This window comes from Nelumbo lutea, chromosome 6, assembly GCF_056320005.1.
Source record: "Nelumbo lutea isolate HS-2025 chromosome 6, American lotus-T2T, whole genome shotgun sequence".
Classification (NCBI taxonomy): domain Eukaryota; kingdom Viridiplantae; phylum Streptophyta; class Magnoliopsida; order Proteales; family Nelumbonaceae; genus Nelumbo; species Nelumbo lutea.
In genome coordinates, this window is record NC_142689.1 from 29621678 (window position 1) to 29648023 (window position 26346).

Consider the following 26346-nt stretch of genomic DNA (forward strand, 5'->3'; position numbering starts at 1 on the left):
CATACAGGGGACGAATCCTGATCGTGGATTATGTCAAATCCACGGGCAGGATGCGATTTATAGGAGGGGCTACCAGTAGAGTAAGTAGGGCTGTAATTTCAAATTTATGCATTGGGATGTGTGTACTACTTCCCCCTTACGAAGCTAAAGAGTCTATGATACGTATCTATTCCTTTTACTCCTTTTGTCATTCACTCACTCCAATAAATTTTAAGCATCTGGTTTAGCTTTTTAGAACGGTGTCCAATTCAAGGCACAAGGCTGGATCTTGCTTGAGAATTAACATGGCAGTCATAAATCTGAACAGTTCCCACCAGAGGGCTCTAATAGAATTTTAGTGCTCATCAAGAAGCCAAACTCAATATCATTGGGGTGTTTGGTAGAGTGGAGTTGCAATGTTACTATATTTTGAATTGATCAATGCAATTTGTTATTTCTATCTAAAATGTTAAATTTAATGCTTTTTATGCATTGTTTTTTTTTTGCTTTTCCATCGCCAATAAGTAAGCCAATTTTGAACTCCCTAAGCCACTGCAAATCTGGGACCGGGCGTTGGGGTCTATTTGAGGGTATGTTGAAATAATTAAGTATAAAAGGTTTTCTTTTTGGCCTTTATGGGGAGTCTGAAGCTGCTCTTCACACCGGCCTCATAGCATGTCTCAGCGACACATCAAGAACATCTCCCATATTTATATATTATTATTCAGAGGAGATGTTTTCAATACATGGTGAAATGTGGCTGTAAAGATCCCAACTCCTTTACGTGAGGCAAATAAGGTTGCATAATTTAAGGCTCAATTTGGTAGGTGTATAAATATAAATATATAGAGTGCAAAACCTTATATTTTGTATTATTTTATTTGCATTTGCACGTACATATTTGTATTTGTGCTCTTATCAAATCCATCTAAATAATTTTAATTAGATGGGTTTGGGGCGATTCAAAATTTAACAAATTCAGCCGACATGACTCAAGTTGTAATCCTATATCAATGTTCGTCGATTGGATCACAATTTGGATTTGGGTGAGCCTCTAACCTGCCATATTACAATAAATTTGACTTGGTCAATAATGACTTATGGATCTGGACAGTTTTTTTATTATCTCTCTACCATCAATTGACCTTTCTTACCTGGGTTATTAGAGTAGGCGTTTGGCATCGTTTGGCATCAATTGACCTTTCTTACCTGGGTTATCCAACGTCCAACATGATGCTGCATCATTGCACCGCTGACAGCAACGAGCTGTTTTATGAGAAAACATCAAATTTGGTGTTGGTTCATACCACATTTTCTCAATTTCCAAGGTGTGGTATAAAGCAACGCTTTTTATGGAAAAACAATACCAAATAAGAGACCGTTTTCTAAAGTACCGCTTTTTCTGATATGGCACTTACATGGTGCCATTTTCTTAGAAAACAGCACCGATGCCAAACACCCACAGAGTTAGCTTATTCTCTCTTTTGCTCACATACTCACATTGCTCTCCAATCCTTTTAGAATTTTGTGTTTTTTTTTCTGAATTTTCTAAAACACTAAAAATTCAAACTTGGGGCTATTTAAAATCATATACATCTTTCTTTTTCTTTTTTCTTTTTTTTTTTTTGGCTTCATCATCTACAATCAATTCAGTTTCCTTCATCGTAATCACCCCTTAAGATAATGAACATCTCCAAACCCCCTAGATTTTTTTTTTGGTTTCTATTGAATTTTTAAATAAATAGAAAAACCAAACATGGGGTTATTGATTTAAACTAACCCACAACCAATAGTAGGAAAGGGAATATAATCACTCCCCTATAGAAGATGGTATCTTTTTCAACACGGGTCCATGCCAAGGTCCAAGGATCTCTTGGAGTCTATTCTGTATACTTAAAAAACAGTTGTGCACGTTGGATTATTCTCTTTCTTATATTGCTTCTTATCCCCCTTTAGAATTTTATGTTTATTTTTTATTTTTTTAAACAAAAGATTCAAGAGGGGGTTATTTTAACTCACTCAACCAAATCAGTTTTCTTTTTATTTGGAAATTGAATGTCATTACTCCCCATAGATTCAAGAGGGGGTTATTTTAACTCATGCATTGCAGGGCCTCTTCTACTATATGTATAAAATGGAATTGTCCATGTCACAACTCCTTTGCATTTTATGTGAATAGTACCTCCTATAATTTTTGTGTTTCTATTTTTGAAAAATAGAAGACATTGAAGTTGGGGATATTTCAAATCACCCACAACTTAACCATATTATTATTATTTTTCTCAAGAAACCAAATATAATGGCTCCCTCATGGAATATGTGACATCTTTAACACCAGTCCTTGCATCACATGAATTCACTCTTCTTTGTTTTTTGATATCTTATGAAAGGGCTACACAACAGGGTAGCCCATCTCCCAACCCTAGGGGTGTCAACGATATTCGAAGATCCAATTTCGAATTTGAGATTTGATATAATTGAATCGAATTCGGATAATTTGAATATCTAACCAGTCGAATTTGGATATCCTATTCATACCGAATAGTTAATTGGATTCAAATTCGGATATAACCTGATTCGATTTGATAAATATCCAAATGCGACCAATTATTTAATTCTTATGTATAATGTATAAAATTTTTAAATGTTTTATATAATTTATATATATAATAATTAAATTATATAAATATTCATATATTTATATACTTTATATAAATAAAATATTTATTTTATATATTTATTAATTACCTAAAATAATTAATTAGTTGAATTCGAATCGAATATTTGAATATTTAATCAAATTCAAATTAGAATATTAATTTCCGATATCCATTGAATATCAAATTTTTTAACTAGATTTGAATTTGATCCGTTTACACCCTTACCCAACCCAGGTGTATGTGGGATTCAATCTCAAGTCTCCACTACGACCAACAGAAGAACTTACCAAACAGCTGGTTCCTTGCAAATTCTTTTGCTTTTTTATAACAATTATCAGTTGATCCATTTACCGAGATGGTCGAACCACCGATCCATTGACCCGGAATGAAAAAATGGTTTAGCCCCATAAGCATGCGTTTAATACATTGTTGAGGTCATGAAAGGTGCAGTGAAATAGACAGCTGACAATTAGTAAAGAAGATGCCTCCTCCAACTGTTGCAAGAAAGGTATCCAACAATAACCCACTCTTAATTTTAATCTTAAAATATCTTGTGGCTCATCGTCTTCAACAGACATTATAGAAATCATTTTGTCTTTAGTGTTAGGTAAATAAATCATTCCACTCCTCTATAAAAAATGAGTGTCATGTCACACAGGAAATCATATTTTCACCTTTTCTCTTTGCATGCCAAAACAACAAAACATATTCTTCTAAATGCAGTAAGAGACTCAGCCACTGCAGCTCTGAAACATTTCATCCAAAAGCTATATCCTTCATCATGAGGGAAAGGAAGGTTGCTCCCAAACGATGGAGATGGCATCTGGAGCTTGTCTGCTGAGAGGCGATCATTCCGGTTGAGTGCGGTAAGTGATAATTCTGAGGGTGCCTTATTAGATTCTCTCATCTCAATTTCTGATTCGTTCTACTCACATGGTCCGATGGTCGGAGTCGGGCTTTGCTCTGCAGACCCAGGGACCAATCTGTTTGGTTTATCTCCAACCTGATGGAGCCCACAGGAAATTACAGTGGCCAACAGAACAAAACAGGTAAGAGATTTGATCGATTTGATTAATCAACTGTGATTAATTTATACTTAAGTAATAAGCCTTTGCCCCCTAAAGACTCAAGAGTGAAGTAGACTTGGATTAGTCTTCGGTCTTTACCGTTGTCACGCTCTTCCACCACGTCCAACCAACCACCGAAAGTCATCAAGCACTAAGCCCCACAAAAGCGAGCCACCGTCGTCACTCGTCACACACGCTATTATTGTTATTATTGTCATGGTGGAGTTTTTTATTGTCAATTTTATATGGAGGAGACGGGCAACGTTGCACGAGCGAGCGGCATTTAACAGGGAGAATGTTTTCCGATGTCTCGAAGTTCTGAACGAATGAAAGCACTGTTTGGGTCGCTTCCGAAATTTGTGAACTTTTTTACAGGTCTTCCGGAGTTTTAATTTTCTTTGCTTGTCTACAAGGACGTTTTCGATTACAAATAACGAAGACCCAGCCCAATTTTCATGGTGGAACACCAAGCACGAGGCTCTCTTCTCTCTTGTGTACTCTGACCTGTCTTTGTTCCGTTCCTCGGACTGTCTGCTATATATTGACAGACAGCCACTGAAGTTCGTTTCCTCAGTTCAGAACCAAGCTCAGGTTGTAAGGTAAGCAGAGAATCCCCTCTTTCTCATCCTCTCTATGATGGGTTTCTAGTGTCTTGGTCGAATACATGAAAACCTCACTTGGGTTCACTAGGGATCATGTGGAGTGGCCACTTGCCAGTACTTTATCTTACCGAATTTACAGGATTGTTTCTGTGGGTTTCTGCAATCGAATGCTTATAGAAATCTGCAATTGAATTGGGTGGTCATTTTGAATATTTGGCATTTACAGGAATATTTAGGGAGGATCAATGGAAAGCAAGCGATTTATGAGTTGGAAGAAGAGTTCTGTGCGGTTGCATGGACTAGAGAACTTAGAGGAGGATGAAGAATTGGGCATACTGTCCTCATTGTCGTTATCATTGATCCCTCCTCCTCAGACACCAAAGGAACCCATGGAGTTCTTATCAAGATCTTGGAGCCTTTCGGCTTCTGAAATCTCAAAGGCTCTTGCTCAGAAACAGAAACGTTTTCTTCCCGACAAGAATCCTGATATGATCTCAGAGACGATTGCTGCATCACAATTTGTAAGCTTTTTCCTACTTCCTTTTTTTTTATCTGAGTTGCACTATATTCTCCACTGATACAGTTGTTGTGATTTGTGTATAACATTAACATGGATAGTAGTCTTTGAAACTCTTTTTCTTGAATCTAGACTAAAATAGCAAATAATTGTGCCTAAGCTTAATTGTAGTACCAGCTACCCGCTTTGGATGGTCCTAACAGTGAAAGGGGAATTCTTCTAACAAGATGAAGCTTTCTAAATATTGTTCAATCCTTAGTATACTATGTTGCCTGCCTGAAATGTAAACAGGCTCTAGCTCGTCCAATTTTACAGACTGGATGTTGCAAAAAACAGATTGGATCAAGACTCATATTTGTCTGCTTCATCTTTTACTTTGTACTGAGCCACAGACACAGACTACCTAATTATCTTATCTACACATTACTGCTTTCCATAATTTTTATTTTTTTGAGGAGAAGGTAACTTGTATTAAAAGAGAAATATGTACACAAAACAGAAAAGCAAGAGAGCCCGAATAAAATCAGGGCATCACAGAATCGCTATACAAAACACTTCTAAACAACTCCACCTTAGCAAGACTACTATCCACTGAATTCCAATGCCTGGCAACCCATTGAAGCATCCAACTTTGATGCTTCAGGAGCATGTTACACTTAAGGGAAATTTAGCCTTTAGCCTATCCAGATTCCAGAATATGTTTAATTGGATTATCTAATGGATCTAAAGTGACAACAGGGATTGCCAAATTAGGAAATTGGCAAATTGGCAGGCAGGGTGGCAAACGCAAATATGGATCATGGTCAGATGTTATTAGAAAGTCTAGATGATTATGTTTTGTTACATCCCATCTTTTAATACTTCAGGGTAGATTGATAGATGCTCTTTTGCAGCTATGTAGAACAGTCAATTCAGTTCATGCTCCACGTACAACATTGGTTGGAAAATGGTTCCACAATAAAGAACTTATCAATAAAAGAGTGAAGAAGAAAGAAAAGGTGCGTGCTGACAATGCTCGCATCTATGCTGCCCTATCTGTGGCAGGGGTTGCTGCAGCCTTAGCTTCTGTGGCTGCGGCAGAGAGTTCCAACAGCCCCACCTCAAAAATGACAGCAGCTGTTGCATCAGCTACAGAGCTCTTGGCATCTCACTGCATTGAGGTCGCTGAGTTAACAGGTGCTGATCATGACCGGGTGACCTCTGTTGTTAGATCGGCTGTGGATGTTAGAACTCCTGGTGATTTAATGACTCTGACAGCTGCAGCTGCTACAGGTATCTGCTCCATCGTTTTGATTTCTAGGTAGCATCCCTACAAATGAACTTTTTTTAATAATTTCATTTCTTCAATATAAACACCATAGCTGGAATATTTAGTGCTACCATGCATATCTTTGTTTTTTGAAACATACATAAATTTGTACGAATGTGCCCATGTGATAAGCTTTTAATATTTCATTGATGTTATTGTATCTTTACTGGAAAAGCTTTGAGAGGAGCAGCTGCCTTGAAGGCAAGGGTGCCCAAGGAAGTCAAGAACAACGCCACAATAATCCCCTATGATAGGGGGGGTGTTGGAGCAACTTGCCCTGTTGCTGTTTGCCAGAGTGAAATTGAGATTCAGTGTTCTCTCTGCAAAGGCGAACTACTTCATCTCACACGGAAAGGTAATTATCTATCTCACATTAATGACATGTTCCAACTTTTTCAATTATGACCTAATGTTCCCAGTTACCCTGTACAACTAGTGCAAAGAAAACGGAATAGCCATCTTGTGTCAGGACATGTGCAGCTCACTTAGATGTGAGCCAAAATAGAAATATTCATGGTCATTTGAAGAACCTAAGTTGTCCACAAAGTATAGTGCATACTTTCTATTCTTTGAAAGGATCTTCTTTAATTAAAACCAATTCATAATTGGTAGCTATATTATACATGGAGATTTACTTTTCAATCTAATTTTTGACTGCTTTTAAATCAGACATTGGTCACATGAAGAATTCTCTATTCTAGACCCTAAAACTTAATTTTGGACTTCACAGGTGTAGTACGTTGGAAGCGAGTGTCAATTTACATCAACAAGAAGTCACAGGTAAACATAAAACCTACAAAAACTAAATAAAGATGCAATGGTGACTCCAACAGAACCTAAGGATTGGAGCACTTACTGATACAATTCAAATTGAAATGATAGGTCATCGTTAAACTCAAAAGCAAACATGTTGGAGGAGCCTTTTCAAAGAAGAAAAAGTGTAAGCTTTTTTTTTTTTTCTTTTTCTCTTGATCTCTGTAAACCAATGGTGGATTTCAATGCAGTAAGGACCATCTTGTAAGATGGACCAGTTGGCCTTATTGAAGACTGTCAGCTGGAGATAATGCTGAATTTAAGACATCTTACTATCTGTATATGAACTGAGGCAGTTAAACCATAAATGAAGATAGCATACAAAAGACTAATTAATCCTTCCAATGTGATCATTGTACTATGACTTATCCAAGGATCCACCATAAGTGATTAAAGCCAAATTGAAGAACTCTTGTTCATTGCTTGTGGCATGCATCCATGGATAAAGAATAACCTTATTTAAAAATCCATGCCAGGTTTCCTCATTTATAATTGCTAGTGAGTCTCTTACTATTTGAAGTAGCCGGTGGTCACTAATGATGGACTCATGATATTGACATATTGTTCTGATCTGCTGATGCCAGGCATTGTTTATGGTGTCTGTGAAGAGATTCCAGTGTGGCCAGTAATGAAAGAGAGGGTTGGTGTTGAAGGATGCTTTTTTGGATTGGAAACTGCCCAGGGTCTTCTAGAATTCAAGTGCATCAGCAAGATGCATCAGCAAAAATGGGTTGGTAGCATACAAAATTTGCTTCAACAAGGCAGCTTTATTGGAGGGACACATACCTCCACTCAATTGTTAAGTATTGATTGAAGATTTTGATCAATTAGTAACTATGACCCATGGCAAATGAGATATTTAGTTGTAGATAGCATATGGTGTTTCGTCACCATTTCCATGGTATAATACATATTTAGCTCAATGAAACACACTATAACAACATATCATTGGACTATTTTTTATCATGATATGAATAAGGAATATTTTGTCAAATTTTCTGTATTTTCAGACATTGTTTTAACTAATAGGGTGCGCAATGTTGCGTGAAATGGCACAAATAAGAAGAAACAGGTCGTGAAGATGAGGATGTTGAGATTTGTTCATTCATATCAACTTCTTAATTTAATGGAAATCTTGGGCTGTCAAGCGTGAGAATGTGGGTTGAATCTGAGAGCGGCCACTTTGTGCAAAAAAATGCCAAAGGTTAAGATAATATCTGGTCCTCCCGTCCCAAGACCCCATATGCCTTCTAATGGCCCTTGATAGCGTCAAGGCATCCTTGGATCCTGTAGTGAGAATTCAGATTTGCTCCTCACAGAGCGTGCCTCACAATGCATCGCAGCTCTGCATTGCAGCCCTGCATTGGGAATATCTTCCCATCAATAATAATATCAAGTACGAGAGATGTTCTCAATGCATGGTTATAATGTGCTGTGAGGTTGGTTTGAGGCATGTTCTGTGAGGAGAGCAAATCCGGTATGTATTTGGTAGAGCTTCAGTTTATTAATTAAATATTTGTACTTGATTTGTCTTCAAAACCGAGAAAAATAATAATGTCAACAAATTATGACAAGTAGGTGTCATATTAGCAAAATAGTGAATAAATGCCCAACTGTTGGGAGAAGTGTTAAATTGAAATTTCCTCAAACCCCAACAATAGACGTGCACATAAATTAAGGCCAGCTTTTGCAAGTATCTATACCAACGGATCATCATGATGGATTAAATGCTGATTTTGATTTAATAATGATAAGACAGTGTTTTGATAAATGCCTCATGAAACGCCCAACCTCCCAAATGAGGCCACTTATTCATCAACTTGGATGTTTAGATGCAAAATAATACCTAGGTTTGGGAGGGGTAGAACCAAACCTGTTTCTCACACTTTGTCGGCCTGAGATTTCAGTAGCCTCAGCACCGATACCATAACAATGCCATCAAAATGGTTTGTAGAGAATCCTTCAATGGCATTAATGAATAATAAATGAATGTTTGTACTATTCGCTGTGTTACCAAACGGCTGTCCTGTACCTCTCTAGATGACTCATATAGACAGCTAAGCACTCGATGATTCAAACATCTTGACAGCAATCCTGTTAGACTTCTAAGCCGTTTTTTCTGACTTTCTTTTCCAGGTAAAAAACTTAATGTCATGGATAAAAAATGGGGAGAATGATAGTTCAGCACACCTTAAGAATTCTTAGTCCCACCGTACAGTTGGAGTAGGTGCTAGTTCGAAATTGATGCCAATTCATGGGTGGGTATTGGCGTTTTAGGGTGGGGGTGTTTGTCATTTTGAATTATGTAGAATTGTAGTGGAATTCAGAGTTCTGCAGTTGACTGCAATATGATGGGTGGGTATTGGCGTTTTAGGGTGGGGGTGTTTGTCATTTTGAATTATGTAGAATTGTAGTGGAATTCAGAGTTCTGCAGTTGACTGCAATATGACTGCGATATACTTTTTTGATGAAAAACAGGACAGTGCACCATATTACTACTATTTTTTACCAATATTCAGTATTTTGTTTTTTCTCTTCTTTCCTCCTATACTCTTCTTCTTCCACCTCACTAATACTCATGTTTCTTGTCTAGAAGGGCATCATAAGATTTTTAAATTTTTAAATGAATTCACATATGATTTTTCATTAATGGAAGGTATGTTTTTAAGTCCAATGGGGCCAGTCCATAAGGTATATCGAGTCCAATAGAGTGTACATTTTAAGGTCATTTTATGAAAACTCAAGGTATGTTTATGTCTTTTACCCTTTTTCTATTGAATCTGTGGCAATGTTTAAATGGTCATTATCTCTTAGGATCCAAATGCTTGGCAAGTTGCCAAAATAAAACTTCGGGTCTATTACATTATTGTAAATGAATCAACCAGAGATCCTTGGGGAGCCCAGATCTGCTCACACCACTGTGTAGGCAGCTAATCAATCAAAAGTGAACATGCTAGTGTTCTGTATCTGCAGTCCTATGTTCACTTGTGATTGGTCACAGCAGTACAAGCAGCAGATCCCAAGTGCTAAGAATCCTTGTCACTTCGCTAAACATTTAATGCCAAATTACCGAAAGCTTGTAAGTTTTGATCTTTGAAGTTCAGAGTCCATTTGCTGAGGTTCTCGGTGCTGAATTATGCAACTAAGCTAAGGAACTTAATCCATGGTTGCTTGAATATGTAAAAACAATCAAAGATATATGTAAATAAAGTGCAACAATAAGAGAGCAAGAAAATTTAATTAAAATTATTAATCAATTTTACAAATTACAATTATTTTTCAATTTCCCCTTCTCATTTTTACTTAATTTTAAAATACAACAGTATTGTTTTCCTGATAAGGCAGCACTCGAAGCTCACAATACGATTTTATTGCCCTTGCCAAGCATTGTTTCTCAAGGTTCTCAGATTTCAGCACAAAACTCTGTAGATTATCTCGATGGGAAACTCTCTCAACCTGCATAATAATATCCACATGCTTTATTCCTCACATAAGAAGAATTTCAGGTAAACATAATTAATGAATGTTACTGAACTTTTAAAAGAGACTAAATACAGATGCTTTTATCCAACATATAAAAAGCACTAAAACAGTGACTAATCCAAGCAAAAGCACAAAATAGAAGAACCATAACGCAATAATATTTGAAAAACAAGGATTATCAACAACCCCAAATTTATATAGCAGTCCTGAATAGAACATATATACCCCATTCTGTATAATATAAACAATGCCGTCATTGAGGAACAAGGCAATTACCTAATGTTGGTCCTAGCTATCTGGGTTATTGGGTAGTAGGCTGGATACAGACTTAACCTTTGACATTCTTTTTAAGCACAAAGTGGCTGCTCTCAGCACTTCAATTAGGGATAGCTCTATAAAAAAAGTAAACGAGATCTTTTCTCAAAAAAAAAAAAAAAAAAACAGTAAAACGAGATCGCATGAGCCAAGGATATCAAGATTCAAGAAAGAAATCCAGATCCGGTGATATTGGGTACCTTGATTATGTAATCTTAGAGCAAAGAGTTGACGGAAATCATAAAGCTAGATATGAACCTGTACCTCTTATCTTATCAGAAAATTTGATAGGGTTAAGTTCAATAGAAATATGTTATCTGGGTCAACCAAATCTAGATGGGTACCTTCATCTCTCATAAGTCATAAACATTCTTCAAGCCCTGGGTTTCTTACCACACTTAACTGAAATTAGAACAATCCGTCTAGACAGACATCAATAACACAAACAAATTGGCAGTTTGTGCTTGTGTTATCAAAGAAACATTATTAACTTATACAGGTACAGCACACCAGCTTAGCATGATGAAGACATATTTACTCACAATGATCTTCATTATTATGACTATCATTAGAATCATGACAATAAGGGTTATGATTCACTTAAGGAAAACCTTGAGATCAATGCACCCAAGGACTAACTATCTTAAGCCCCAACTATTTCCAATACTTTGGAAATACTAAAACCAGTAATCATCCTGAGTTTATGACAGATTCAAAGTACTGAAGGGATCTTCTGAATACTGTAAGCTGGATATTCTCTGTCTCTTCAATGAATTACCCCCCAAAAACGAGCAATTTAAAAGCATATCATTTATGACATTCCTCTTTTTGTCAACCTCTACAAGTAATTTTTCCCAATCTCTACAATGATTTCACCAGAATAGTTCATACCAAATGAACTAAAATATACAAGAATAGTGTTCAATAATTGTAAATGGTTTACTGTTAGCATTACATTATCGTGATACCTGGTCCTAGTATAATAATCAAATTTTCAATTTTTCATATACATGATTTGACAGCTGTCAATAGTTGTCAAGATTTGACAACCCAAATTTATTTTCAGATCATCAGGGGGCCCTTGTACACTAAAATATCTTCTCTTTTTACTAATAAAATATAATTTCCATTAATTGTAAAATATACATGGGAGAACGAGGCATCCTTCACTCAAAAGATAATTAAATGTAAATTGAAAAAAAAGTTCTCATACACCAGCCTCCTTCCACAAGAAATGGCTCCCTCCTGTGCCTACTTTGTCATATTTTGCCTCTAAGAGTTATTGGCTTTTCGGTAAATCTGAAATATAGGAGAAAATAGGGCATGTCTTGACCCTTGGATTAATTGTTCCTGGTAATTATAGAAGACACCATGTAGTATCCTGACATGTGCCCCTAGCATTAGCTTTGCATGAAAATACACTTCTTCCTAAGACCATTTTCTAATCAATTACTTCTGTTCATTAAACATCTAATGGCAATGTAATATGTCTGCCATTTCATAGAGGAGATAATTATATTAATTCGAGGGTATGAGGAAGAAGACATCTTTCCTGCTTATGTTGTACACAAAAGGGTATAACCTAGAAGATCTTCTAGGCCAATGTTCTCAACTCAACTCAGCCTCAAGCCCAACTATTTGGACTTAGCTAAACAAATCCTCTCCTGCGACTTTCTCCATCAAGTGCCACTTCTAGGTCAATGCTCCACTGTTAAAAATCGTGATAACCATTTTTTTTTGAAACTCCTATATGTTCAGAAGAAATATGTAAGTGGTCTACAAAGACAGAAAGGCTCATGAGAAAATTCACAAAGCAGCTTCCCAGCTTCTTAGCATGATATAAATTTAAGAGGCAAAACTCAAAAAAGTAAGTGCAGGTGAATAGAATAGTAAAAGCAGAGAAAAATCACCATCTGCTCTATTATTGGTCCTGCATCAAGCTCTTCTGTTACAAAGTGACTGGTTGCACCAATCAATTTCACCCCAGCATCAAAGGCCTGTAATCATTATTTTGCAGATTAGATGTTGTAAAAACAGGACAAATGATTTTGCCCATGAAGAATGCAAGGGAGACAACCTGTTTAGAGGGATTTCCACCCTTGAATGATGGCAAAAGGCCATGGTGGATGTTAATTATATCCTTCCCATAGCTCTCTAAAAAATTTCGAGACAATATCTGCCAATATATGCCATGACCACAATCCATTAGATTATATCAACATTTCTAGATTGAAAAAGTCACAGGAATGAAATTAGATGCCTGGTGATTTCTTTTTTTATCTATTTGGGCTAGAAAGGAAAAAATTGCTCCCTCTGCTAGTACAGTATCCAGTGTGCACATGCAGGAGGCATTAGATAGTCATATGCAGGAGACTCCCACAACCAAAGTCTTCTAACTTTTAAGTGTGAAAGAATGCTTGCCGCTAGCATCTTTCTAACCATCTAATCAAGATACTACAGAGTGTCACCTTGGTCACAAAACTGATACAAGCATATTTCATGTATGATGGACAAGGTGGTCTCAATATCTAGGATCCTAGGATCATAATTACCTGCATGTATCTTGCAAGCACTAGAAAATCAGTTCCATGAACCAAATCCAAGATCTCTCCTTCTCTTTTATTCCCTTGATTTGTTTGCAAATAATGGTATGGAATTCCATGCCTTTCTAGAAACCGAATCACATGGGTATCTGGACCTCTATTGTGATTACTGTAAGAATGTAACACAGCTTGCGGATTAGCACATTAGAAAACAAACCTCAATGAAAACAAAATGGTCGAGGAAAAAACAAAGAAAACTCCACAATGAAAACAATGAAGATTTTAAAAATTTGACCTTATTACACAAGTAATATCAAGAGGTAGTTTGCCATCCTGCCATTCATGTAGCAAATCAACCAGACAATGGTCCTGAAAAAGATGCAAACAAACTCCATTTAGTACATAATGGTTCATCTTCCACAACAACATCTGTTGATTCAAGAAAAGGAAAATAAAAAACAAATAAATAAAGTAAAGTGAGGAACCTGCTTTGAAGCAAGAACTGCTACTTTATATTTGGGATCCAGATCAGGCACTCTCACAACAGATCTCATTGCATTGAACAATTTTGAAATTTTGAAGAAGTCCTCATCTATTTCCGCCCGTGGCCATCTAATTGGGTCGAATACAAACTCACTGCAAATTTGCTTTGGAAATTAAGTATAATTAAATGCAGTTCAGTTCATGGAATGCGTAATGGTTAAGACGCACTTGAATTATCAAAGTAAAAGGCACATGGGATGCCTGGTAATGAAATCAGAACTGAATTCAATTGAATCAATAAGCGTTCATAAACACGTGGGGCGCAATAACAAATACATCGTAGAAATGATGAAAAAGAGAGGAACAGACCTTCTGGAATAGAAGACGTTCTTGTTTTCGGGGACGAAGACATCGACGCTGAGTATGTTTCCTCCTCTGGAAGCGATGCATTCCGATAGCTTCGCAACAATGCCAACTTCATCCTATAAAGAACCAATTCAATCCCAAACTCAGAAGCCGAAATCCCAGGTCCCAATCGACCGAACAAGACACCGACCCTAGAATCGACAGAAGAAAAATAAAACGAAAAATGGAGAAATCTAAGAACCAACATTTGTGAAAACATGAAAAATATCCGAAATGTGCGATGCCCTTTAGAAACATTAAAATTAAGGAACGTTTAACAAAAATGGAATTACAGTTGCAGTTGCAGAGATCCAGAGATGCACGGGCAATTAGGCTTACAGAGCAATGGAAGACGTGAACGCCGAGAGCGGTAGTGGGAGGGGAAGAGTCGACGGAGTCAGCAAGGAATCTACTTGAATTGAAGGTCCTCCGCGCGAATCCCGAAACTCGCGGGAAATTGGAAGAGACCCTTCGGAGGATATTCATGGCTTCACGCCCGTCTTAACTTCGCGCCTTGGAGTTGGAGGGTGATCGGAGATCAAACTCTGGCGTTGGGAGATCTCATCGTTCGTGGCCTTGAAGTTTTACATTACCTGCTCAGTGCTCACCCACCACCACTGCGTTTTTTTTTTTTTTTTTTCTCTTTGAAAATCCACCACCACTGATTGTTACCGTTAGATTCTTCTGGTCATGTTATTTTTTACATTTTTTAGTATCCAAAATAACGGCGGGATTCGGGAATTTGTGGTACATGTGCATACCAAATGAGGACAAAGATTTGCTGATCTTGCTTCGTGAACGACGATGAGGATAGTGCATCGTGGATATTTCCAAACTATTTTCTAGCCCTTGACGCGGAATCTTGTCAAAATATACATGGTTTTCAAAACCGGACCGGACCGGACTGTCGGACCGAAATAACCGGAAACTGGTTAGGTGACTGGTTTTGGTTTTCTCCAAAACTGGATTTTTGCCAAGAAAAAACATTGTTTGGTCAGCAAACTGCTGACTCGGGCATTTGAACTGTTGAACAGTTTTAACCATTTTTTTGTCAGAACGGTCCATTCATTCGATTAGAATGGTTGGACCATTCAACCCAGGAACCAGACCCCTGACCGGTTTGTTGGCCAGGTCGGTTTTAAAGCAACGGTCACATGGTCTCTCTCTCTTTGCTCTAAACCTTTCTCTTCTTGAAGTTGGACTGTCAACAAAACATGTTCCAACACTCTACGAACATAATCTGACACCACACATCTCACCATAAGACTGGACTGACCATGTAGAAGATATATGGTATTGGATCATGCTGGTAGGGGGTTGGAATGCGTTTTATTGGCAGAAGATCCAGACTCCCTTTCCAGCATTCTCCTTAATTCTCTTTCCCTATCCCTTCCCATCACTCCCAATGTGCCAAGTCATCACCCTCTCACTCACTCTAGATTCCACCTAGGAAATTGAGTCCCACCTGTTCACGTTTAAAAACAAATATAAATGGAATACCATTCACAAATCCATGTTAGTAACTGACTTAGATGAAAATTCCTTTTCATTTTGTCAGCAAATTGGATTGGATTGTATTTCTTTTCTTTGAGTAATTTTTGGAGAAAATGACTCACCACGTCTCCATAGTCCATCCATTCTATTGTAATTAAATGAGTGACAAAGACATGCCTTTCACATCTTCAAGTTTGGATTCAAAGCATCTCATTCACAGTTTTTAACTTCATCTCCCCACCTTACAAATCCTTAATCCTTGTGTCCTTACTTTTTTTTCAATGGCTATGGTCCTGTGGAGTTTTCTTAGGAGAATAAAAATAGAATAATCCAAAAGGTGGAGATGATGCTTTTTGCATCATTGTTTTCATCTAAGGTTTACTTCGAGCAACAGCCAATTGATAATCATTCTTCTCTTTTATTTTACTTCTAAAAATAGAGTAATCCTGCACTCTATTTCAACAACTCCAGACCTTGCGATCTAAGTTTTTTGGGCACGATTACGAGCTAGATTAATGATAGGTGGTGGGTGGGCAACCTAAATTTCTAGGGCACAATCTAGACCCTTATCATTAATTCTCCTCAAGAATTGTTTCGCACACTACACAACGTTTTTGAAACTACCCATTAGTATTTCACTCTTGTTCAATACTATCTTAGATTTTTCTGTTTAATTTCAAGATTTTGGATAGAGGCAAATGACAACCCACTACTCAAACGCCTCTCACAAGCTGCGAAAATAATGAACCAGGTATGTCCTTCCATCTTTAACTCTATTTTTTAAACACTAATTCAAATAATATTAGTTTTAATTAGGTCGTGATTGGTGTGTCTTTTTGCATGGTCTTTCGGCTGTTTACAAGCTGAGTGAATAATCAATCTTCCTAAATCGTGCGAGAGGCCCTGCTATGTTATTGTCATTCGAATGACAAATAACTTATATGGGGCCAATAAGAAGACCCATCTATGGGTTATCGGGTCGGATTATCTATGGATAAATGGGTCAGAAATATTATGATTCACTAATAGGGGTGAGTATTATTCGGATAAAATTGAAAATTTCAGTTTTGGTTTGTTTGGTTTGGTCTTTTTGATTTTTGGTTAAATCGGTTTTGGTTAATTCGGCTTTCGGTTTCAGTTTAGAATTAGAAATTCGATTAATCGAATTAAACAAACTTTCTTTTTGGTTTTTGATTTCATAATATATATTTTATAATATATAATATATAATATGTTATAATATATATAATAAAGTATGCATTATTAAAATTCGGTTTTAATTAAAATAACTGAAAATTTTGGTTTTGGTTATTTTGGTTTTTCTATAATTCGGTTTCAGTTAAGTTTTGATTTTTTAGTTCAGTTTTTAAAATTTTGATTTATTCAGTTCAGTTTTTAGCCAAATAAATCAAATGCTCACCCCTATTCACTAATTAAGGTTGTATTTGATACCATTGCCATTTTTACTTGTAACATTTTATGTTGATCAATACAAATTTTATGAGAATATGTGTTTTCCACCACAAATGCTTTGAGTTATCAATACAGTATTTGGTGCCATTATTATTTCTCTATGAAACATTAAATTTGGTGTTTCTATTATAAATGCCAATACCCAATTCAATGACTACATTTTTTTTTTAAGTAAAAGTAATTATTTAGGGTGATGTAACAAAACAATTTCTCAAAATTTTGTATTGACCAACATAAAAAGTTGCAATAAGTAAAAGTGCCAATGACACCAAACATAACCTGATTAATGTATTTTACCGTTTTGTTGTTCCTTTCACCTCTCCAATGACCGATTACGTAGTTTTCACTAATTAATTAATGTATTTTACCAGTTATTGTTTTCTCTTTAATTAATGTTTGTGGGGTCTACTATAATGGTCCAAGCTGTAGAATCTACGGCTACAATATGATATATACTTCTATACAGGAGGCTGATGTTCGTTTTCGTGATTATTTTGTATAGGGTATCGTTTCGGTCTAATCCACGAGAGACCATGTCATTCATTAATATAACGTAATTATAACTTTCTTAAATATAAGAGAAAAGGATTTGAGACTGTTCATTTTTTATCAATATGTAGATGGTTGATAAAGAAAATTAGATGATATTTAAATGACATTTTTATCTTTCCAAATATCACTTAACAATTAGTTAACAGATTGGTTAACGATAGGTACTGGATTGACAAATTTTGAAAGTTTGGGTGTTGAATTGTTGCCTACCTGATTGAAGTTATTTATGCCCACGACCCAAATTCTCTTCTCGGCTTTTATCCCATGGATGGAGAATACCCATAGTTTCCTACCTGATTGAAGTGATTTACTGCATTGCTTGCAGCCCTAAATTTTATTTATTTATTCCTTACCGCTATAAGTAGGGGTGTCAATGATATTCGAAAATATGATTTCAAATCCGAGATTGGACATAATCGAATCGAATTCAGATAATTCAAATATCTAATCGGTCGAATTCGGATATGATCTTATTCGATTCGATAAATATCCAAATTTGACCGATTATTTAATTCTTATATATGATATATAAAAATTTTAAATGTTTTATATATTTTATATATATAATAATTAAATTATATAAATGATTTATATATTTATATATTTTATATAAATAAAATATTTATTTTATATATTTATTAATTACCTAAAATAATTAAATATTCGAATCGAATATTCAAATATTTAATCGGATTTGAATTCAAATATTAATTTTCAATATCCGTCGGATATCGAATCGAATTCGGATATTGAATTTTTTAATCGGATTCAAATTCGGATGTTTCCTGATCCGATTCGAATTCGATCCATTTATACCCCTAGCTATAAACCCTAACACCTGTTGTTCTGTGCTTAGGCAAGAGAACTTTCTTGTTTCCTCTGTTAATCTCCTCTGATGCCCATTGGATCGCGGTTGACAAATCCACTACTTCACTGGTCTCAAACAAGGTTTTAAAAGGCTAAAGGCGGAGGTGAGGAGGTTGGGTGATAAAGAGGCAAGTAAGCCTCGAGGCAGTTTAAGGCGTAAGCCTCAAATTAAAAACAAAAAATTTATGAAATTTTGTATAATTATTTGTGACTTAATGTACCAATGGTTCAACACTTACCCTCACAAATCTACTGCCCATCTATATAGTTGAGAAAAAAAAAGAAGAGAAAACCAAAAACTAAAAATCTGTCGCCCACCTACCTATACGCACGATTCCAGAACTTTGAAGAAGAAGAAGAAGAAGAAGAAGAAGAAGAAGACGGAGAAGGAAATGTACTCACGTCGCAACTCACAAGGGGAAATCTCTAATCTTCAATTCTTCAGTTCGGTTGAAAGTTGAAAGTTGTCGAAATCTCCAATATTCACTCTTCAGTTCGGTTGAAAAGGAGAAATCTCCCAAATTTATGTAGTTATGTTCGAACCCTACCTTATTTTGATTTTGATTTTTTTTCTTTTGTTTTTTCCAAAATTACCCATGCCAAATTGCATTTTCCCCACCCAAAACCCATTTAAACTAAGGCTACCACCTCAGGTATTTTGAGGCGAAAGGCCTACGCCTCACACAAACTGAGGCCGATGCCCCTTGGCCTGAGATTGAGGCTCCTGAGGCCAAGCGAAAATTGGTTACCTCGCCTTGCCTCGATCGCCTTTTAAAACCATGGTCTCAAACATCAATCTGGAACAAATATGTAGGTTTGTCTCTCTCTCTTGCTCTCCCCGTTCTATCTCTCTTTCGTATTGGTGTTTTATTTTATCCATAACATTGTATTAATTTTTAACTTATTTTATATTTAAAATATAATTTTTTTTTAATTATAATTGATTGTGTGTATCATCTCACAAGTTGTATATGAGATGTATGGAATTAAATCTAATACATTTGGTGTGGACTGGTTCACATCGCACCTACAAAATGCCCCTTTGGGTGTGGACTGTTTTAGTCCACACATTTTGTTTACAATTCAAAATATCTATAAACAGTGTGTAGTTTGGATTGGTTCCTGCTACATTGGTGTGGTGTGGACCAATCCACACCAACCAATATCTCATCCAGGTTACAAAACACCCTTGTCTCACAAAATTGGTCCCCACACTGTTTTCACAACACTTGCAGTTGTGCATTAGGGACATCCCCGTACTTGTATGTTTCCATTCATGGGGAGATGTTCTCAATTCATGGCTTCAAGTGTTGTGAGGACCAATTTTGTGAGGACAAAATCTGGATTCTCAGTTAAGGCTTTCAAATGTACCTAATTAAGCATGCATTTGGATTAAAAAAAAATGAGAAATCTAAATTCGCCCAGTAAAAACAACCTAAATCCACCCTAATCTACTTAGGGTTCAATTGAAGTGAATCTAGCCAAATTTTGGCATGTATTGGTTCAAGTTTCATTCAAATACTATTTGTTGGGCTTTAGTTCAATTTGAAGGCTCATAGTTTTAATATATTTTATATTTATAAATATTAATGTACAATATTTCTTTTATCGCATATGAATTGAGCAAAGCTTTCAAGATTTCAAGCTCACGAACATTCATTAGTCAAATTTGAGTTTGAATAACAAATTGAACATGCCCTTAGATTTAAAATTGATTAGCATTAACTCGAATTGAGCCTAATCAAACTTGAGCCCTATACCATTTGATTAAGCTGAATTCCATTACACCCCCCAAAATATGTGGTTATAAGTTATAACTTTGTGCTTGGAGGTACACAAGTTGGACCATTTAAGTAAGGTTGAGGTCAATCCTAACCTAATGCAGTAGAGCGAGGCGTGTGTTAAGTTAGGTTGGTAACCAATGAACTGGTTACCAGTATCATAAAAGTAGTAACCAATCAAGTGGTACTTATCAAAACTCACAAGAGGTTTTGATTGGTCAAAGCCCTTCTAGTATCATGCCTTTTTGGCATAATATACATAATTAAATGTTTAAACAATATTTATGGGGAAATCTATGATATTGGAAAAAACATGATACCAGAAGAGCTTTGACCAATCAAAGCACCCCGTGAATTTTAATAAAAACCTCCTAAGTGGTTACCTCTTTTATGATACTTGTTGAACCCAATATTTATGCAAGAGGCTTTTACCTCTCCAATGAAAACCCAATGTATCCATCTATATCTATTCATCTACCTACATTATACTACTATTAAAAGTGTGAATGTGAGTGGAACTTTTGTTTGGCAAAAATACCCCAAATTTTGAATTTTGTCCCTATGCAATTGTAAGGATAGAAATGTAATTTGAACAACAATTTTCTCCGCATTCAAATCGCTCTCATTAAATCTTATATTTAAGGTATTAACCTCCATTAACATTCATTTAATCATATTCTTGACTAGAATACCCCTATTTTTGAATTTGGTTTCTCTCCAATTGTGAAGGCATAAAATGCAATCTGAACTACTACATTCCTCCTCATTTAATTCCATCTCATTAAGTCATATTTAGAGTACTAACTCCCATTCTCTTAGTGAATCTTATATTTAAACTATTCTTTTCACCAATAAATTTTATTAGTTAAATCAATATCCAATACTTTTAAGATATAAAATACATGCTTTTTAAATTAACCCAAAAATAGAACTATTCTTCCATCCTAGTGACGAATAAGCAATTCAATCATTCGGGTCAAATGGGTCAATCCATGATGCCCATTTCTAATGTTTTATATTAATCATATTAAAAAAATAAGTGTGATAAATAATAACAATTCCAATTGATGTTGGAATGAAATATAAATTTAAAACCTATCCAAAAATATTTATTTTTTTGGTGGTGGTGTCAACAATTCAACCTTTTGAGTCAAATGTGTCAACCCTTGATGTCATAATTAAATAAAAATGAAAAAAAAAAACACAAAACATTTGTAAAAGTACAAAAATTCTATAAAAACATTTAGTCACTTTTCTAATATTTTATATTAATCATATTAAAGAAAAATAAATAATAGTTGTATTTATTGATGTTGGAAATACAATAATAAAATTTAAAACCAACCCAAAATTGAAATTGTTTTCTTGGTGGTGGGTCAATAGTTCAACCTTTCAGGTCATATGTGCCAACCCTTGGTCTCCTAATTAAATAATAAAAATTAAAAGAAAAGGATAAAATACAAAAATTGAAAAAATATAGGAACCCTATAGAAAACGTTTGGAAACATATCTAATATTTTATACTATACATACTAAAAATTAAACATGATAAACAATAGTTTTTAACTTTTTATTGATGATAGAAATAAAATTGTAAATTTAGAACTATCCCAAAAGTAAAATTATTTTAATGTTTGGTGGTATATCAACAATTCAACATTTCAAGTCAAATGGGTCAACTTGTGAAGTCATAATTAAATAATAACAATTTAAAAATATAAAAAGACAAAAAAATACAAAAAAAATATAGGTTATATAGAAAATATTTGGCATGTCTCTAATTAATTAAATAATAATAAAAATTAAAAATGATGAGAACACACCAAAGTATAAAAATAGTAAAAAAACGTAAAAAACATTAGGGACATCTCTAATATCATATTAAACAAAAGTAAGTGTAACAAATAAAAATAATTTTATAAAAAAATTGGAAACATATTGTTTACTATCATCATCATCATCCTAAATTACCACTTGCACACTTACTAGTACTATAAAAAATATGAATAGCTTGTGAGAATTTCTAGACTTTTAGCATGATGAGTTTTTCCCATCTATGTTAATGTTTTCTAATTTATACTTGAGGGCAAAATGGGTAGTTCTGGATGAACTCTGCCCTTTTATTGTTTATGCTTTTGATATACAAGTTTTTGCATTATACATATTTGTATTTTACTCTTCTCAAACTAAAATCTATAATGTATTAAATGAGTAGAATTTAGTCAGACAAATTTTTCCCCTCTTTGTTAACACTTTCTTATTTGAACCTAAGAGCAAAACCATTACTATCAAATTTATCTTAAACAAGTTCAAAACAAGTATTGTAGGGCAAATGTATGTTGATCTTATGTATTTTGATGATAACAAGCTCATTGAAGCAATCCTTAGTAAGCTTCTTTGTGCCGAAAATGTATTAAAGCAAATATGATACCAAAGATGAAGAAATTGAAAGTTTTGCTGAATTAGCTAATTGTGCTTCATGATCTCTACACCATCATCATACCTCTCTAGTTGAGGAAGCTCTAACTAATTATTAAGGCTACATCATTCTATGCTCAAATCATATCTTTAAGATCTTGATGTAATCAATTGCATAATGTATTCCCTAGATTTTTAACAAGATTGAACTCAATATAAACAACCTTAGAGACCAATGACTAGAATAGGTGTGGTTCCTTGGCTTTCCTAAACTTAAACAAGAGACTAGAATTAGAAAAATATATTTTGAAAACCAATGGAAGAGATCCCAAATCTCCCGATAAGAATTTTCAAGGTTTCTAAGTATTGAGCTATCTGTTAGGCAATACTACTCAGTCTCCATAAAGTAGTTAGTTGACTACTTAGAAATGTATAGTCAACTAACTATGACAATTGAAACAAGTTTAACATAAGAGACATAGTCAACTACCCTACATAACACAGTTGATTAACTATGATGACTAAGGCAAAAAATGCTAGGATTATGAAATATAGTCGACTACACCAAAAGACATATTTGACTAACTAGGACAGTCATGCATGAATATGCCCTATCTGAGATGACTAGTTGATTACCCAAAAAAGCATAGTCCATTAACCCAAACAGACTGATTCAAAATGATATCAGTCAACTAATATGGAGGAATCAGTTAGCCAAGAGAGAAAAAGATCACTCCCTTTTTCAAGTAGTGGACTAGTAATTTTGATAGTTATCTACTTCAAAGACATTTGATAGTTTAAAAGGCTTAAATGACTATTGCCCTCAAATTTCATAGAAATCCTTGCTTTTATGTCATTTAACTGTTCGAAAGAGTTTCTTTAAAAAAAATTGCTTACAAAACCCACATAGGACATTGTGAAGGGATTTGTGTTGAATCCTTAGCAAACTGAAGCCCGTGTTTCAAAACCAAAAACCTGAGAACCCTGGGAATGGGAAGGCTTTGAGGGATTGGGATCTTTTATAAACCAGAGGTTGTCTTCTGAAGCTCTGATCATTCGAGGATGAATATCAACCTTTTTTAAACCAAAGAAACTGACAATTAGTTAAGAAAAAAAAATGATGGGAGTTGAGAAGAGTGAAAGGGAAAATTGTAAATTTATTATCTGGTTTTCTTCTTATTTAAAAGGGTCATTTACTAAAATACTCGTCATAGTTTCACAAATTTACTAAGTATTACCCTGTATTTTTATTTTACTAAAGCATGCCTATAATTTGTAACATATTTACTTAATCCACCTTTTATTAAATGGGAATGGAAAATGATGTTTTGACACTAATACCCATCATCAAATTTAGTCAAAAGAAAATAAAACTGGAAACATTGTTTGTGCCCTAATAAAATGTAGGCAATACTTAGTTCAATCAATTTTGTTCTCCGTTCAAAGAAGGAAGAACTTTATGAAAATATATAATATATTAAGAGAAAATATAAGGTAAATTTGCAAGAAGAACTTTTGTTCTCTGTTTAATGAATTTCATTCAATCAATTTTGTTCTTTGGTTTCTATAGAAAAAAAAAGAATATAAACTTTATGAAAAAAAAAAATTTAAGTTGTAACTTTACCTTTGAGCAGTTGATATGAAAGGCAATTCATTCAATCAATTTTGTTCTTTGGTTTCTATAGAAAAAAAAAGAATATAAACTTTATGAAAAAAAAAAATTTAAGTTGTAACTTTACCTTTGAGCAGTTGATATGAAAGGCAAATTTGATAAATAAATCATTTTCAGAAAAAAAGAGATTGAGAGGGTTTTGAGTGACGATTCATATATAAAAAAAATGAAAAATAAATATTTTCATCGAAGTAATTACATAGGTATTTTGGACATTTTCATGCTTCTTTGTAGAGGTTTCTAACAAAGAGGTCTACTTAAAACTATATCAGAAAGTGTAGGAAGGGTGATTGCAATTTTCAAACATAAGGGGAGGTTTCAGAAAATTATTGGAGTGCTTTAATAAAATGCAAATTGGTAGGTTTTAATAAATTCCTAAAATTATTGAGAAATGGGGAATATCTAGGTGTCACTTAATGGGGCGTGGGTTAAGTAACCGGATCTGCTCTCACGCGTGCCTCACTCGTGCCTTACATGCAAATCGCACCATGCAGTGGGAACATCTTCCATACTTATAAGTTATTATTCACGGGAGATATTCCCAATACACAATGGATGTGAATGTGATGCGCCCATCTGAAGAGCAGATCTCATTCCGTCGACTGATGGGATCTGCTCCTTGTATAGGGCGCCTCAGACGCACATCCTACCATGCATCGAAAATATCTTCCGCACTTGTAAATTATTATCCAGAGGATATGTTCTCAATACATGGATGTGCCTGTGAGGCGGCCGTGTGTGGAGCAGATGCCGTTCCCTCAGATCTCAGGCCGGATCAGATCCAACATCTGAGTCAATGTGGGGCCTGTGGGCTCCACTGCTCCAATCAGCATATTCACCCGAGTCGCCAAAAATTTCTCGCAGCACTTCACAAATCATCCCATTCCACCAGAACTTCCATGAAAGTCTGAAAACTGAAGGTCCTTTGATCTTTCGTCCCCTCTCTGGACTTTCTTCACTGAAATTCTCCTCTCATTCTCTCTCCATCTCCCCTCGGTTGCAGTCACTAAGGATGCCTGTAAGTCTCTTTTTTTCTTCGGATTGCGATTCAATGACCAATTCTCTTCTCGGAAAATCAGATCTAATAAATAGGTCATGTAAAGAAGACCAGAGCAGAATTAATTCTAGTGCTAGGGTTATTGTGATTTAATTCATCGGGTTCTGTTTCATCTGCATTGCAGCTCAGAAGGCTGTTAGAGGTAGAACCACCGAGCCTACTGAGGTACATCATCGGAGCCGCAATCATGATGGTCGGAGTTGTTTTGCCCGTCGGCTACATGATGTTCCGGAACAAACGTGTCCCTTCATCCTCTTCCTACTCCAAGCAGACGTAGGTGTGCCTTTAATTTTTTTTTTTCTATTTCCCCTCCTTTTACTTTTCAGTACAAAAACTTTCATATTTTTTACTGATCTTGTGCTTCAATATGCAAATCCATTTAGACCCTAAACTCTCAATTTGCAGATTTGATTGTTTATCTTTTCTTTTTTCTTCTTCTTCTTCTTCTGGAATTTCTGTTGCACTCTGAAAAAAACATTGGCAGTGGATCAAACTGGTCTGAAATTTTGACATTGGGTTTCAGGAGTAAAGGCTTGATATAGAGAAATTGGTATGGACTCTAATTTCTCGAAAATGAGGAATTGCTTGCAGTTGCAGATGAAGGGAAGAAAAAGAAGAAGCACTAAACAGATTGGTATATTACTGACGCCAATGTTGAACTGCAATTTTGATACATGGTTTGTTAGGAATTTTAATGTGGAGGAGTCTAAGTGAAATATATGATTCCTTTTTCCCTTCTCCACTTTTCCTGTGCTGTTTGGTTTGAAAATTGCATTGCTATTTAACAGTGAAAGATCAAAGATGTGTCTGTCATATTATTCGAGATACTTGTTTAATATAATTATTCTCGTCTGTA

General features: G+C 35.2%; 3 protein-coding genes across 9 annotated transcripts; 2 read left to right on the plus strand and 1 right to left on the minus strand.

Annotated features, from left to right (window-relative positions):
* Nucleotides 1–3280: 3280 nt before the first annotated feature.
* Nucleotides 3281–7941, plus strand: LOC148848263 (VAN3-binding protein-like). Of its 2 annotated transcripts, XM_088950176.1 has the most exons (9): nt 3281–3505; nt 3609–3688; nt 3961–4305; nt 4535–4829; nt 5719–6097; nt 6310–6489; nt 6865–6914; nt 7017–7074; nt 7532–7941. In XM_088950176.1, exons 4-9 carry the CDS (start codon nt 4554–4556, stop codon nt 7759–7761), a joined length of 1173 nt encoding a protein of 390 aa, XP_088806302.1. In that variant the 5' UTR covers nt 3281–3505; nt 3609–3688; nt 3961–4305; nt 4535–4553; the 3' UTR covers nt 7762–7941. The 2 variants fall into 2 exon arrangements, with proteins under 2 accessions (XP_088806302.1, XP_088806301.1); XM_088950175.1 differs by lacking the exons at nt 3281–3505; nt 3609–3688 and having other exon boundaries at nt 3797–4305.
* A 2217-nt stretch (nt 7942–10158) lies between these two features.
* LOC148848264 (formyltetrahydrofolate deformylase 1, mitochondrial-like) lies at nt 10159–14976 on the minus strand. Of its 5 annotated transcripts, none has more exons than XM_088950177.1 (8): nt 14516–14976; nt 14141–14253; nt 13774–13924; nt 13584–13657; nt 13298–13457; nt 12823–12921; nt 12656–12742; nt 10159–10403 (listed from the first exon to the last, which is right to left on the minus strand). In XM_088950177.1, the coding sequence occupies exons 1-8, from the start codon at nt 14660–14662 to the stop codon at nt 10257–10259; spliced, it is 978 nt and encodes a 325-aa protein (XP_088806303.1). In that variant the 5' UTR covers nt 14663–14976; the 3' UTR covers nt 10159–10256. The 5 variants fall into 5 exon arrangements, with proteins under 5 accessions (XP_088806303.1, XP_088806305.1, XP_088806306.1 ...); XM_088950179.1 differs by having other exon boundaries at nt 13774–13935; nt 14516–14894; XM_088950180.1 differs by having other exon boundaries at nt 13774–13935; nt 14141–14328; nt 14516–14808.
* Nucleotides 14977–25149: 10173 nt separating this feature from the next.
* On the plus strand, nt 25150–26346 carry LOC148848265 (uncharacterized). 2 transcript variants are annotated; one of them, XM_088950250.1, is made up of 3 exons: nt 25150–25451; nt 25615–25767; nt 26014–26346. In XM_088950250.1, exons 1-2 carry the CDS (start codon nt 25230–25232, stop codon nt 25765–25767), a joined length of 375 nt encoding a protein of 124 aa, XP_088806376.1. In that variant the 5' UTR covers nt 25150–25229; the 3' UTR covers nt 26014–26346. The 2 variants fall into 2 exon arrangements, with proteins under 2 accessions (XP_088806376.1, XP_088806375.1); XM_088950249.1 differs by having other exon boundaries at nt 25615–25763.